Source organism: Mesoplodon bidens, assembly GCF_964165515.1.
Source record: "Mesoplodon bidens genome assembly, chromosome: 3".
In the NCBI taxonomy this organism is placed as follows: Eukaryota; Metazoa; Chordata; class Mammalia; order Artiodactyla; family Ziphiidae; genus Mesoplodon; species Mesoplodon bidens.
In genome coordinates, this window is record NC_138178.1 from 66,192,010 (window position 1) to 66,207,719 (window position 15,710).

General features: G+C 38.8%; 1 protein-coding gene across 1 annotated transcript in view; it reads right to left on the bottom strand.

Annotated features, from left to right (window-relative positions):
- Positions 1-15,665, bottom strand: part of FBXO22 (F-box protein 22) — a 29,546-nt gene extending 13,881 nt beyond the window's left edge. Inside the window, exons 1-5 of the mRNA XM_081230156.1 lie at positions 15,436-15,665; positions 14,931-15,069; positions 4,991-5,078; positions 4,086-4,181; positions 136-300 (exon numbers count right to left, since the gene is read on the bottom strand). Coding sequence (XP_081086282.1) covers positions 136-300; positions 4,086-4,181; positions 4,991-5,078; positions 14,931-15,069; positions 15,436-15,593 — 646 coding nt within the window. The 5' untranslated portion in view covers positions 15,594-15,665. The remainder of the gene's footprint in view (positions 1-135; positions 301-4,085; positions 4,182-4,990; positions 5,079-14,930; positions 15,070-15,435) is intronic.
- Positions 15,666-15,710: the final 45 nt, after the last annotated feature.

Genomic DNA, 15,710 nt, shown 5'->3' on the forward strand with positions numbered 1-15,710 from the left:
TGCACTAGCCTCTGTTAATCACTAATTTGAATTATCCACATCTGCAGTAACGTGTACTTAATTCAGACTCTCTCAAAGTAACAAACAAAATCAATCAACAATATGGGCAATTAATGGTAAATAATAACAACTTACCTACTTCAGTGAGTTGATGCCTTTCTAGTATTAATTTCTTTGGATCCATAATAAAATGAAAGGGTTTTATTTTTATTCCTTCAATTTGAGGAAATAATAGAGCAAAACCAGATTCTCCAAATTCTATTTCCTGAGGTGGATTGCTACTTGATCCCATTGGCGTCACTAGGAAAAAAGTTAAACAGTTTTGTGAACAGATTCAATAAAAACAGAAGTTTCATCTGGTGTAAATTACCCAGCCACACCTAGGTAACTTCAGTTTAGGTCACTAACATAATCAATAAGGTAACAGGCCACTATCTGAATAAGAGCTTCTCAGCTTTGAAATTTTAGAGGTATAAGGTCATGATGCCTAAAATTTACTTTCAAATTGTTCAGAAAGAAATGTTTTCATAAACAAAGACAGAACAAGCAAATGTTGCAAAATTTTTTACAACAGTGAATCTAGATGAAGGATATATGGGTGTTTATTGTACTATTCTATTATTCTTTCACTTTTTCTATAGGTTTGAAGCATTTCTAAATAAAAAGTTGGGGGGAGGGTAGTAACTACATCTTCACAGCAATTCTACTTGTAAAATTTATCATAGAATATTTGACAATTATATACACTATATATATTGTGTGTATGTAGAACTGAAATACACACACACACACACACACACACATATATATATATAACTGTATTTGGAGATAAGGCCTTTAAATAAAGAGGCAATTAAGGTTAAATGAGGTCACAAGGGTCAGGCCCTAACCCGCTAAGATTGGTGTCCTTTCAAGAAGAGGAAGAAACATCAGAGATGAAGGCATACAGAGAAAAGAGAAAAAGCTATGTGAGGACCCAGTGAGAAGGCAGGTGGCTATATGTAAGCCAAAGAATGAAGCCTCAGAAGAAAGGAAAAATGGCAACACCTTGGGCTTCCAGACTCCAGAAATGTGAGAAAATAAATTTCTGTTGTTTAAGCCATCCAGTCTATAGCATTTTGTTATGGCAGCCCTGGCAGACCGACACAAATACTGCAGACTCCAAGTTCACTGAAAACTGTATTTTATATAAATATATATATATATATATATTTTATGCACACACATACATATACACACATATATACATATATCTATACTACATATCTATCTGTATCTATACTCTGTACTACATACCGAAAGTCTGGAAGGTTATGCATAACAAAATTAACAGAGTGGTTAACTCTACTTAAAGCTTAAAGTAGCTTAATTTTTTCTTTTTTGCTTTTCTAATTTTTCTTTACTTTTTTTTAAAACAGTAAATGGCTATTACTAGTATAAAAAAGAAACTCTTTAAAAAAAAGTGTTAATAAGCCTTTTAGAAACCAAAGATAGAGCAAAATGGAAAAAAATATTTTCAAAGAGAAAATTTCAGAATCTAATCAAACCCCACATAACATATTCTGAATTTAAAAACATGAAAATAAAATTTCAGAGTTTATTATGAGGCCCTCTTCTACAAAAAATATCAAAACATAAAAGCGATTTTTTTTGTCCGTAGCAGGCCTCAAGAAAATCTGAATTAAAAGCCAATAGGCTTTTTTATAGAAATTGACAGGAGGCTTCTAAAATATATGTGGAAATGCAAAGGACCTAGATAGCCAGAGCAATTTTTAAAAAGAAGGACATCAAGATCTATGGAAATCAATCTTTAAAAAGAACATCAAGACCTACAGTAATATGACTCTGGCTTAAGGATACACAAATAAATCAATGGAACAGAATTAAATCCAGAAACAGACCCACAAACATACAGCCAATTATTTTTGACAAAGGTGCTGAGACAATTTAATGAGGAAGAGAAGTCTTCAACAAATGGCAGTGGAATACCTAGATAAACATATGAAAAAAAATTAACCCTGAACCTACCTTATACCATACACAAAAATTAATTCAAGTTAAGTCACAGAATACTACTCTAGAATTTTTTAAATGAATTATTCATATGCAAAATAACATGAGTCTCAAAAATATTATGTTGTTAAAAATATTTATTTTGAGTGAAAGAGCCAAGATAAAGAGAGTATATAACATGATTCCATTTATATTACATTCAACAACAGGCCAAACTAACCTATGGTCACTGAAATTGGAACTGGGGTTTCCTATGGCAAGTAGGGAATGGCAGGAAGAGGGCATGAGGGAACTTCCTGGGCTGATGGAAACATACTAAATATTGACTAGCATGTCAGTTTCTCACCAGGATATGAATTTGTCAAAACTCATTAAACTGTATACTCAGGATTGTGAATTTCACTGTAAGTAAAGTGTACCTCAATTAAGAAAGAAAATGATCTCTGATTATATAAAAAAGAACAAATTCTCAAACTTGAAAATTTTCCAAACTAAAGAAGGAAGATGGGTTAGTAGCCAACGGCTATTTTAGAAATAATCACTAACTGTGGCCTAAGAAAAAGGAATCCAATCAACTGTCTTGACGGAAGTTTTTCTGTGACATATGTGGAACAAAGAAAGTGCTCAGCTGTGGGAACAAGAATCAATAACAAGGGTAAGGAGTAGGTCCAAGAAAACACAAGAGGACAGGTCCCGATTGGAATGATACTCCCGACATGAAGATCATTAAGAGAACTTAGAAAGATGCCCAACTGCTCTGAAACATGGCAAACATGAGAGGAAGGCTTCAGGTAGACTGCCCACCCCTCACTATGGGGTCATGGAGGCAAGAGTGTTGCCCAGGTTGGCCTGCCCTCTCCTGTCCCTAACCCCCAGCTGAAATTTTGGAGAGGAGAACCTTAGTCATGCTTTGAGGATGCCACAGAGTGTAGGGTGGGGAGGCCTAACCAAATGATGTAAGAAATGAAAGCTATGTTTCTATAGAAGCATTTGTTAATAACTAATAATGGTAAAAACTAGATCACTCATTTAAGGAAAATTCGAAAGTTAAAAGAAAATCAGTCACTGCCGTCATTTTTTTTAATCCAATGAGAAACAAAATTTGTGGTGATGGGGCTGATAGAACAGTATAGGGGTGGGAGCTGATAGCAGGAGGGATGAAACAGTCCCCCATCAACCATACATTTACCCTTACTCATCGGTAAACACTTGAAATCCTTTGTAGTACATTGTACAAGACTCCTCAATTCCAATCAAGTCTCTCAGTGAAGATTAAAAATGCCATTTATGGAGTGCAACAAGAAATAATAATAGCTAACATTTAGTCACCGCTTATTGCATATCTCTATTCTAAATGCTGTACATGTGCTAACTCATTTAATCCTCAAACCCTCTGAAGAAGGTACTATCAATCACCCCCATGTAATAGATGGGGAAACTGAAGCCCCATGAGGTCAGCTAACTCACCCAAAGTCATACCGATACTAAAGTGGTACAGCTGGGATCCCAATCTAGGGATGCGAACCACTGCACCATGACAGCTTTAACAGGATCTCGCTCCCCCCATTAGATACAGAAGTCAAAATAATTAAAACCAGCAAAAATTCACCAGTAGCAAACTTGGAAAAGGAAAGTTCCTGCTATAAACTTCCAACAGTGGCAGCCAAGCAGAGAAGTTTCCTAGTAAGGCCTACTGCAGCTCCTGATCCCAGCCCTACCTCACCCCATCCACCAGAAACAGTTCTGGCTGAACTGACAAAAGTAAGAATGCTTGCTAATACTTTCCAGTTTGTAGAAAGGAAGAACGAGATCTTTGTCCTCTTATGAATGGCTCCTGGAAAGATATGAATTAGATTTGGTTTACATGGACAGCCCTGAGATTTGAAATATTAACCACAATAACCTAAGGAAAATTAATATAAGTGAAATATAATATGATGGTATATATGACCAACTTTATTGTACTTTGGATGGCCAAAAATATAAACATGCTGTTAAGCTACAAATAACCCACCAATCTATAGGACCCCACATTAACGCAAAGCAAGGAAATCAAGTTGGTATTCTCTCACCTACAATCCCTGGGGTCACAATCCCAAGGACTTGGCATTGTTTTGGGAATAGCTTCTCAAGGGCAAGTGCTGCTTCCATAGTCGTTCTTTTCCTGGCTGTAACAACACAGGAAAATTATTCAATGTCATCCATGTAAGGTCAAATTTGATGAGGAAGGGGGAAAAAAAGCTAATATTAAATTATTTTACACCAGAACACTTTACAAGGAAGTCTAAAAGCTTTGATTAAAAACAAAATTTTTCTGTTTTTAGCCCTTGTTTTATATGTTAAATTCTAAATCTGACCTTAAACATTGCCAGTTTGCCTTCTTCTACTTGTTCACATACTGCTTTTGCCTCAATGACATCAGCAGTAGCAGCTGATTTTCAGATTTACTATTATACACCTTTCTGTTCAGCTGATATTAAAGCATAATGACTTTTCTACCACACTGTCACCTGGATTCAAATCAGACAATGATAATCCACTATTCAAGTCTAACTCTGGGCCTCAGTGTGCCCAACATGGGATACAGTCTGCTTCTTCATTTAGCAAGCCAAGAAGAATGCACAGTATCTACAGATAACCTTGGTAAATGGTCATCCAATACAATAAAAGGCTTGAATACCCAAAGACATCCTGTTTTAATAGTAAAAAGAAGTGCCTGGAGGATTAAAGTATTTCAAAAAGAGAAAAACACCTTACTAAAGAATTTGTTTCAATTGTACCACAAGGTTTAGAAATCAATCTTCAAAGCAAAAGGGCTTCTCAAAGTTCAAAGACAGCATATTCATGCCTTCTCCAGGGAGTAGGCCCATAGCCTCAGAAAGTCAGTAACTCTCAGAATGAGAATAGTATTTATCTCCAAAAAGAGGTACACAGGGAACAAAAAAAAAAATCCAAGACTTTTTCCTTTGATATTCACCTCTCTTATGGCCACGACACTCCTCCAGACTAATGAAAGTTTCTGAATCAGCCATGTAAAGAACTGTCCGTGGTAAGATATGGACATTCTGCAAAGGAAAAAAAAAAATCAGAATTTGATCACATGCTTTTGTGGTCCCTTAAAGTTTTGCCCTGGTCCAAACTACTGTTGCCCTACCCTCCCTTCAAGTCAGTATTGGCATTCTGAGTCTATCCATTTCTCACTCATTTGTCACTCATGAGCTTTCATTTTCAATTCATTCATCTGTTGAGCATCTATTATTTCTTCAAGTCAAACTCATTCCAGCCTGACTCAAGAAGTTCATTTTCACAATAATTTAAGCTCTTAAACAAAAACATTAAGTACCAGCAAAAGATTCTACTTGCTTTATGTGAACAGGTATCACAGCAACAGAAACATCTCAGCAACAGAGGGAAGGTATACAGACCGCATCATTCCTCTTTTCATTGACTACCGAATTAAATAATCCAGGCCTTCACTTCCAGCTTGCCAACTAGTTTCCTACAGGACTCTATTGCTCACTATTATCCAGACAAGCCCACTTCTGCATATATTCTTCTGCAGCTCTCCTCCTTTTGTACTTGATTTAAGATTGTTTCCCTTAAGAAACAGTGTTAAGTGCCAGACCCTCTATAAAACCTTTTCCTAGACTTCCTTAGGACCTCTGACCTCATATGAGACATCCCTGACATCCCAGTCATTCTTGTTTGTGTCTTATCTCCACTTACAAGGGAGGGCTGTAAGCCCTTACAACCTGGGCTTATTTGTTTTCCACCAAAATTCATAACAGACAAGTGGCAAAGTGGCTCAACTAAATGAAAAGGTGAACATATTTTTCCTCCTAAGCTGGTTATTTTCAAAGATTTTTACTATCGAAATGGAATGAAGAAGTGAGCATATAGCAAAGCCTCAACACTGACTAAACGAAAAAGAAATGTTGATTTCAGAAAGTTAAGATGTTTCAGAATAGATTCCATATAGACAAACTCATAAAACATAATGAGATAGAATGATGACCCTGAGGTCGCTTAAGGGCTGGGTAAGACCTATGGATATAGTTTCCTTGGTCCACAAGGCATTTTCAAAGAATATAATTTGGGGAGGAGTGGCTAAGATAACAGAGTGATAAGACCTTGACTCACATCCTACCACAGGCACTCTAAAATTACAACTATTTATAGAGGAACTATTGATGAGAACAACTTCAAGACTAGCAGAAAAAATTTTCCACAACTGAAGACATAAAGAAGGAACCACTATGAGAAGGGCAGAAGGGGGAAACTGGAGATACAGTATAGTCAAGACCCACACCCCTGAATAGGTGACCTACAAATGGGAGGATAATCTCAATTGCAGAGGTTCTCCACAAGGAGTGAGGGATCCGAGCCCCACATTGGACTCCCCAGCCCAGGGGTCCTGCACCAGGAAGATGAGGCCCCAGAACATCTGGCTATGAAGGCCAGCGGGGCTTGTGTACAGAAGAGCTGGAGGGCTGGAGGAAACAGAGACTCTGTTCATAGAGGGTGCATGCAAAATCTCATATACCCTGAGTCCCAGCTAAGAGGCAGAAATTTGAAAGGAACCTGGGTCAGACATACTTCCTGATCTTGGAGAGCCTCCTGGAGAGGCAGGAGGCAACTGGGACTCTCCCTAGGGACAGAGACACTAGCAGCTGCCATTTACAGGAACCTGTTCTAGCAGGAAGACACTGATGCTGGCTAGCACCATTTTGGAGTCCTCCCTCTAGTCTACTAGTGCCGAGGGCTTACCTACCCACCAGCTCCAGCCCCTTCTCCAGGCCACACAGCCAACTTCACCAGGACCCAGCCCCACCCACCAGCAGCTGGCAGCCTCCACATGAGGAGCACCTGACAGCCAATAAGGCTGGGGGGCCAGCCTTGCCTACCAGCACACCCACAGTAATCAGCCCTGCCACAACAGAAGGGCCCTTGCAGCCCACATAAGGGGCATCCCTAGAGCATATAGCTCTGGTGACCAGAGGGAACTGTGCTCCTGGGCCCCATAGGACATCTCCTACTTCTCCAAGATCAGGAAGCATAAATGACCTGCCTAATATAAAGAAATAAAAAGAGAAAAATCAGGCAAAATGAGGTGACAGAGGAATATGTCCCAAACAAAGGAACAAAACAAAATCCCAGAGGAAAAAGTAAGTGAAGAGAGATAAGCAATCTACCTGCTAAAGAGTTCAAGATGATGATCACAAAGATGAAATCAGGAAAAGAATGGACAAACACAGTGAGAAGTTTACCAGTAAGTGATAAAGAAGAATCAAACAGATCTGAAAAACACAATAGCTGAAATAAAAACCACACTAGAAGGAATCAACAGTAGCTTAGATACAGAGGAATGGATGAGTGTACTAAAAGATACAGTACAAACTACTCAAGCTGAACAGAACAAAAAAAAAATTGTTTTAATGACAGTAGTTTAAGAAACCTCTGGGACAACATCAAGAGTACTAACATTCACAATATAGGGGTCCCAGAAGTTGAGGAGAGAGAAAGAGGCAGAGAACTTATTTGAAGAATAGTAGCTAAAAACTTCCCTAATCTGGGAAAGGAAACAGACATCCAGGTTCAGGAAGCACAGTCCCAAACAAGATGAACTCAGAGGTCCACACCAAAACACACTGTAATTAAAAGGGCAAAAATTAAAGATTAAGAGAGAATCTTAAAAGGAGCAAGGGAAAAGCAACTAGTTAGGTACAAGGGAATTCCAATAACACTGTCAGCAAATTTTTCAGTAGACACTTTGCAGGCCAGAAGGGAATGGCATGATATATTCAATGTGATGAAAGGAAAAAACCCACAACCAAGAACAGTCTATCCAGCAAGGCTATTATTCAGATTTGAAGGAGCAATATACAGTTTTACAGACAAGCAAAACCTAAGAGTTCAGCACCTGTAAACAGCCTTTATAAGAAATGTTTAAGGGACTTCTCTAAACAGAAAAGAAAAACACCACACTAGGCAATATAAAAATCCAGTAGGAAGGTTAAAAGACAAAAGTAATAAAGTCATCTATATCCATAAAATGTAGTTAAGGGACACAAACGAACAAACAAAAAAGGAAAATATAATGTAAAAAACAATAAAGGGTGGGGGTGGATGCAGGTTTGTTAGAATGTGTTTGAATTTAAGAATCATCAACTTAAAATAATCACAAATATATACATGGGCTGTTATATATGAACCTCAAGGTAATTACAAACCAAAAATCTATAGTAGATACATACATACACACATACACACACACACACACACACACACACACAAGATAAAGGAATCCAAACCTAACACTAAGGATAGTCATCAAATCACAAGGGAGGTGAGCAAAAGAAGGAAAAAAGAACTACAAAAGCAACCTGGAAACAATGAACAAAACAGCAATAAGTACATACTTATCAATTATTACTTTCAATGTAAATAGACTAAATGCTCCAATCAAAAGACACAGACTGGCTGAATGGGTGAAAAACTAAGACCCTTATACATAGTGCCTAGAAGAAACTCATTTCAGATCTAAAGACACACACACTGAAAGTAAGGGGATGGAAAAAGGTATTCCATGGAAATGGAAATGGAAATGAAAAGCAAGCTGGGTAGCATTACTTTGGTAAATGGATTGATCCAACAAGATATAACAACTGTAAATATATATGCACCCAAAAAGGGAGCACCTAAATACATAAACCAAATAGAAACAAAGGGAGAAAGTCCCAGTAACACAATAATAGTAGGAGACTTTAACACCCCACTTACATCAATGGACAGATCATTCAGAGAAGGAAACACTGGCCTTAAACAATACATTACGATAGACGGACTTAATAGATATAACATATAGAACATTCCATCCAAAAGCAGCAGAATACACATTATTTTCAAGTGCACATCAAACACTCTCTAGGGTAGATAATATTCTAGGCCACAGAACAAGTCTCGATAAATTTAAGAAGACTGAAATCACATCCAGCATCTTTTCTGACCACAACACTATAAGACTAGAAATTAACCATAAAAAAAAAAATTGGCAAAAAAACACTGGTGGGCCAAACAATATGTGACTAAGTAACCAATGCGTAACTGAAGAAATCAAATACCTGGTGACAAATGAATATGGAAACACGATCCAAAATCTGTGGGATCCAAAATCTGTGGGATGCAGCAAAATCAGTTCTAAAAGGTAAGTTCATAGCAATGCAAGCCTACCTCAGAATACAAGAAAAATCTCAGTTACAAAACCTAACCTTATACCTAAAGGAACTAGAAAAAGAAGAACACACAAACCCAGTTAGAAGAAATCATAAAGCTCAGAGCAGAAATAAATGAAATAGAGACAGTAAAACAACAGGAAAGAGCAAAGAAACTAAGAGCTGGTTCTGTGAAAAGATAAAATTTAGATAAACCTTTAGCCAGACTCATCAAGAAAAAGAGAGCTGAAATCAGTAAAATAAAATGATCAAGGAAACTGACACCACAAAAATACAAAAGATCTGAAGAGATTACTATCAACCATTACATGCCAATAAAATGGACAACCTAGAAGAATGGGATAAATTTCTAGCAACATATAATCTCCTAAGACTGAATCAGAAAGAAACAGAAAATATGAACAGACCAATTAGCAACACTGAAACTGAATCAGTCGTTTAAAAACTCCCAAACAAAAGTTCAGGACCATGGAGCTTCAAGGGTGAATTCTACCGAACATTTAGAGTTAACACCTATCCTTCTCAAATTATTCCAAAAAAAAGAAGAGGAAGAAATGCTTTCAAACTCATTCTTATGAGGCACCCTGTACCAAAACCAGATAAAGACACCACAAAAAAGTAAAATTACAAGGCAATACCCCTGATGAACATAGATGCAAAATCCTCAACAAAGTATAAGCACGGGCTTCCCTGGTGGCGCAGTGGTTGAGAGTCTGCCTGCCGATGCAGGGGACACGGGTTCGTGCCCCGGTCCGGGAAGATCCCACATGCTGTGGAGCGGCTGGGCCCGTGAGCCATGGCTGCTGAGCCTGCGCGTCCAGAGCCTGTGCTCCGCAACGGGAGAGGCCACAACAGTGAGAGGCCCGCGTACCGCAAAAAAAAAAAAAAAAAAGTATAAGCACACCAAATTCACTAATACATTAAAAGAATCATACACCATGATCAAGTGGAATTTATCCCAGGGATGCAAGGATGGTTCAATATCTGCAAGTCAATGCATGTAATACACCACATGAACAAACTTAAGAATAAAAATATGATCATCTCAATAAATGCAGAAGAAGTTTTTGACAAAATTCAATATCCATATATGATAATAACTCCAGAAAGTGGATATAGAGGGAATATACCTCTATATAATAAAGGCCATACATGACAAACTCACAGCTAATATCATACTAAATAGACACCATACTAAATAGTCAAAAGCTGAAAGAAAACATTTCCTCTAAGATTAGGAACAAGACAAGGATGCCCACTCTCACCACTTTCATTCAACATAGTATTGTAAGTTCTAGCCATGGCAATCAGACAAGAAAAAGAAATAAATGGAATCCAAATTGGAAAGGAAGAAGTAAAGCTCTCACTGTTTGCAGATAACATAATACTATATATAGAATACCCTAAAGACACTACCAAAAAACTATTAGAGCTATTAACTGAATTCAGTAAAGTTTCAGGATACAAAATTAATATACAGAAATCTGTTGTGTTTCTATACACTAATAAAGAACTATCAGAAAGAGAAATTAAGAAAACAATCCCATTTACATAAAAAAGAATTGGGACTTCCCTGGTGGTCCAGTGGTTAAGACTCCATGCTCCCAATGCAGGGGGCCCGGGTTCAATTCCTGGTCAGGGAGCTAGATCCTGCATGCCCCAACTAAAAGAGCCAGCATGCCACAACTAAAGATCCTGCATGCTGCAACTAAAGATCCCACATGCTGCAATTAAAATGATCCCACACGCAGCAACAAAGATCTCACATGCCGCAGCCTAAATAATAGATATTAAAAAAAATAATAAAAGGGACTTCCCTGGTGGTCCAGTGGTAAAGAATCCGCCTTCCAACACAGGGGACGTGGGTTTGATCCCTGTTCAGGGAACTAAGATCCCACATGCCTCAGGGCAACTAAGCCCGCACACCACAGCTACTGCGCTCACGCACCTCAATGAGTGAGCCCATGTGCCACAAACTACAGAGCCCACGCACCACAACTAGAGAGAAGCCCAAGTGCTGTAATGAAGAGACCGCGTGCCACAATGAAAGGTCCTGCATGCCTCAACGAAGATCCCATGTGCCGCAACTAAGACCCAACACAGCCAAAAAAATAAAGAAAATAATAATAATAAAAAAACCCTAGGAATAAAATAACCAAGGAGGTAAAAGGCCTGTACTCAGAATATCATAAGACACTGATGAAAGAAACTGAAGATGACACAAATGGAAAGATATGCTGTGGCAATCAACTGGAAGAATTAATATTGTGAAAATGACCATACGCCCCAATGTACTACAGGTTCAATGCAATCCCTATGAAAATACCAAAAGGCATTTTCATAAAACTTCAACAAATAATTCTAAAATTTGTATGGAAACACAAAAGACCCGGAATAGCCAAAACAACCTCAAGAAAAAAGAACAAGGCTGGAGGTATCACGTTCCATGATTTCAAACTACACTACAGTAATCAAAACACTGTGGTACTGGCACAAAAACAGACACATAGATCAATGTAACAGAATAGAGTCCAGAAATAAACCCACACTTACATATTCAATTCACCTATGATGAAGGAGGCAAGAATATACAATGGGGAAAAGACAGCCTCTTCAATAAATGGTGTTGGGAAAACTGAAGAGCTACATGCAGAAGAATCAAACTAGACTACTTTCTCACACTGTACACAAAAATAAACTCAAAAGGCATTGAAGACTTAAATGTAAGACCTAAAACCATAAAATTCCTAGAAGAAAACATAGGCAGTACACTCTTTGACATGAGTCTTCACAATATTTTTTGGATGTCTTCTCAGGCAAGGGAAACAAAAGCAAAAATAAACAAATGGGACTACATCAAACTAAAAAGCTTTTGCACAGTGAAAGAAACTATCAACAAAACCAAAAGGCAGCCTACTGAATGGGAGAAGATATTTGCAAACAATATATATCTCTTATGGGGGTTAATATCCAAAATCTACAAAGAACTCATATAACGTATCCAAAAAAACAAACAACGCAATTAATAAACAGGCAGAGTAAAGCAACCATACTCCAATAAAAATTATTTATATATATAAAAAAGGCAGAGAACCTGCATAGACTCCAAAGAAGACTTACAGACAAGCAACAGACACATGAAAAGATGTTCAACATCACTAATCATCAGAGAAGCGCAAATCAAAACCATAACAAGATACCACCTCACACTAGTCAGAATAGGTACTATCAAAGACAAGAAACAAAAAGTGTTGGCAAGGATGCAGAGAAAAGGTAACTTCATGCATTGTTGATGGGAATGTAAAATGATATAGCCACTGTAGAAAACAGTATGAAAGTTCCTCAAAAAATTGAAAACAGAACTACCATATGACCAGCAATACCACCTCTGGGTATTTTTCTGGGAGGAAAAAAAAAACACACAAAAACACTAATTTGAATAGATATATGCACTGCAGCATTATTTACAATAGCCAAGATATGGAAGCAACCTAAGTGCCCACAAACAGATGAATGGATTAAGATGTGGTATACCTATACAACGTGATATTACTCAGCCATAAAAAAAGAATGAAATCTTGCCATTTGTGACAACACAGATGGACCTAGAGGGTATTAGGTTAAGTAAAATAAGTCAAACAGAGAAAGGCAAATATCATATGATTTAACTTATATGTGGAATCTAAAAAACAAAACAAATGAACAAGTGTAACAAGTCAGAAACAATCACAGATAGAGAATAAACAGGCGGTTGTCATTGGGGAGGGAAGTTGGGGGAATGGGTAAAACAGGTAAGGGAGATTAAGAGGTACAACCTCCCTGTTACAAAATAAATGAGTCCCAGGGATGAAATGTACAGCATAGGGAATATAATCAATATTATAATAACTTTGTATGGTGACAGAGGAGAACTAGACTTATGGTGATCATTTTGTAATGTACAGAAATATTAAATCACTATATTGTGCATCTGGAACTAACTTGGTGATGTAAGTCAAGTATACTTAAATTTTAAAATAATTAATTTTCCTGAAGAAAACAAAGCAGACAGACAAGACACACAAACACACGTATTTTGGATGCCAACATTTAAAATTCCCACAAAATATTTATACAAAATGTGGATTTATTTTGAAAAAGTAGACATTCTGGCAACACTTATTAGACTGCATTCCCCTTGACTGGGGCCAAGGAGAAGCAAGCACTATCTGGTCTCATAGCCCCATCACTTTTCATCATGTCACAATGAGTCATCCACCCACTGTGAGTTACCTAACTCTGGAGTCATTTGAGTTTGTGATGCCAGGTGTAGTGAGTAAAGGAGAGAGAATTTAAGAGATTTAGGTGTTAGTGCTGACTCTGCCATAAACCAGCAGAATAACCCCTGGAAGTGCTTAGGCCCTGGGTTTCCTATTCTTAAAGTTTGGAAGTCTAACCCTGAGGTTTTACGATTCTCTTTTCTGGTACGCACTGAGAAGCAACTGCTGAATTTTCCTTCCCAAGTCTCACTAGAAGTGACAGTGGCAATCCTCAACATGAAATGTTCTCAAAGCAAAATAGAAGACAACTAGAACCTCATTTAAAGAAGTTCCAAATGACAAGATGTCTTATAAAATTTTCAGTGGATTTTAAAATATTTCTAGTAAAAATGCTAAATCAACTTTCTTTATGGCTATAAAGTATCATGTTTACTAGATAATTTGGCACACACATAGAAAAAGAGCATGAATGATTTGGACAAGGTTTTCATGCTTTTGTCTCCACACTAGAGTTTTCTACAATGTATAAATTTCTTTAAGTGTATTAGTATATGAATTTTAGTAATGATATTAATAGATAATAATACTTTCAATTATTGAAAACATTATATTCCTGGCACTGTAGGTAATGTTACATGGGTTACCTTTTCATTATTTAATCCTTACAACTCTGTAAGAGTGTAAACGGCATTATTTTCTTTTCATTTTACAGGCTCAGAGAGTTTAGGTAACATTTTCAAAGTCACACAGCTAGTATGAGCCAAAGCTGGGTTCACACCTAAGTCTGCCTGGCTTTAACAGCCATTGCAATATATAAACTTTTAAAGCTAAATAAAAATAATACTTGCAGTGGTAAAAATGTGAAGGAAAAGAAACAAGTTTTTAAAAACAGTGTACATACATACACACACACACACACACACACACACACACACACACACACACACCTACCCCCAAAGGAAACTGTTGCTAGCATTTTGGCTTCTTTTCTGTCCTTCCTTTTTTGCTTTTAGTAATTTAGATTATACTAAACATATAATTTTAAACAGGACCAGGGATTGGAATTTTGGGGTTTAAGTATTGGTTCTTGGCATTTTTATGTGACACTATGCAATAGAGATCCTTCAGTTACCATCCCTGCAAAACAGTGACAAGGGAAGCAGGTAAAAGGATGGTTCTAAACAGCATTTTCATAATAGTGGCAATCTGGATACATAAAATGCCCAATATGTGAAGAACGGTCAAAGCAGCCATGGCACATCCTTACAGCCATTAAAACTGATGTTTACAAAATCTTTTCATGTCACGACAAAAACCTGCCTAAATTACAAAAAGTAACGCTATATACAAAATTGTTGCATTTAGTTCTCAACGACTGACCCACCAACCCTGCAAAGGACTGTACACAACACTCCTCCTTACTTACCTCAAGCTTTTCCGCTACCACGCGTACCAAGCAATGCTCCTCCTGGTGGGCGGCAAGCGGCGAGCGCGCGGAGATCCAGGTCACACTTCGATGGGTCCGCAACACTCTGCGCACACACTCCCTCCATAAGCGACACACGCTGGGGACGCAAACGCACAAAGGGCTGTGAACGGACGTTTACTTCCCTCTCTCCCGCGGCTCACAAACCACCGGCCCCCACCACCCATTAGCGCAACTGCAGGAGATTCCTGAGGAATCCAAAGTCCCCGGGAGGGGGAGGCATCGGGCGCCGGTTCGGAAGGAGAGCCGGGGCAGAGAAAACCTGGCTCCTCTGGGAAAGGTCCCCGGGAGCACTACGGCCGGGGTACCTAGCGTATGGGGCCACCACCTGGGGCAAGGGTAGGGATAGGGAGCCCGGGTCAGCCCTGGGTCCCGACGGTATCCGCCCACCCCGCGCCAGCCCAGACAAGTCCCGAGGTAAGCTTCCCGCCTCCTCTCCCCTCACCCGGCCACCCGCAGCAACGCCTTGGCGGGCAGGAAGGTGAGGACACGCTCCACCACCTCCGCTAGGTTACTCAACACGAAGGTGCTTCGCGGGTCTGCGGGGGAGGAGCCGCGGCGATGACCACCACCGCCGCCGCCGCCACCGCCCACCGGCTCCATGCCTCACCAACCCAAAGGTGAAACAGTACGGCGGCTCCGAGGGAACGGCGTAGGCCGGGCCGGGCGCGCACTGAGCAGGCGCGCGCGCCACTTCCGGCCGGTCAGGGAAGGTGGGAC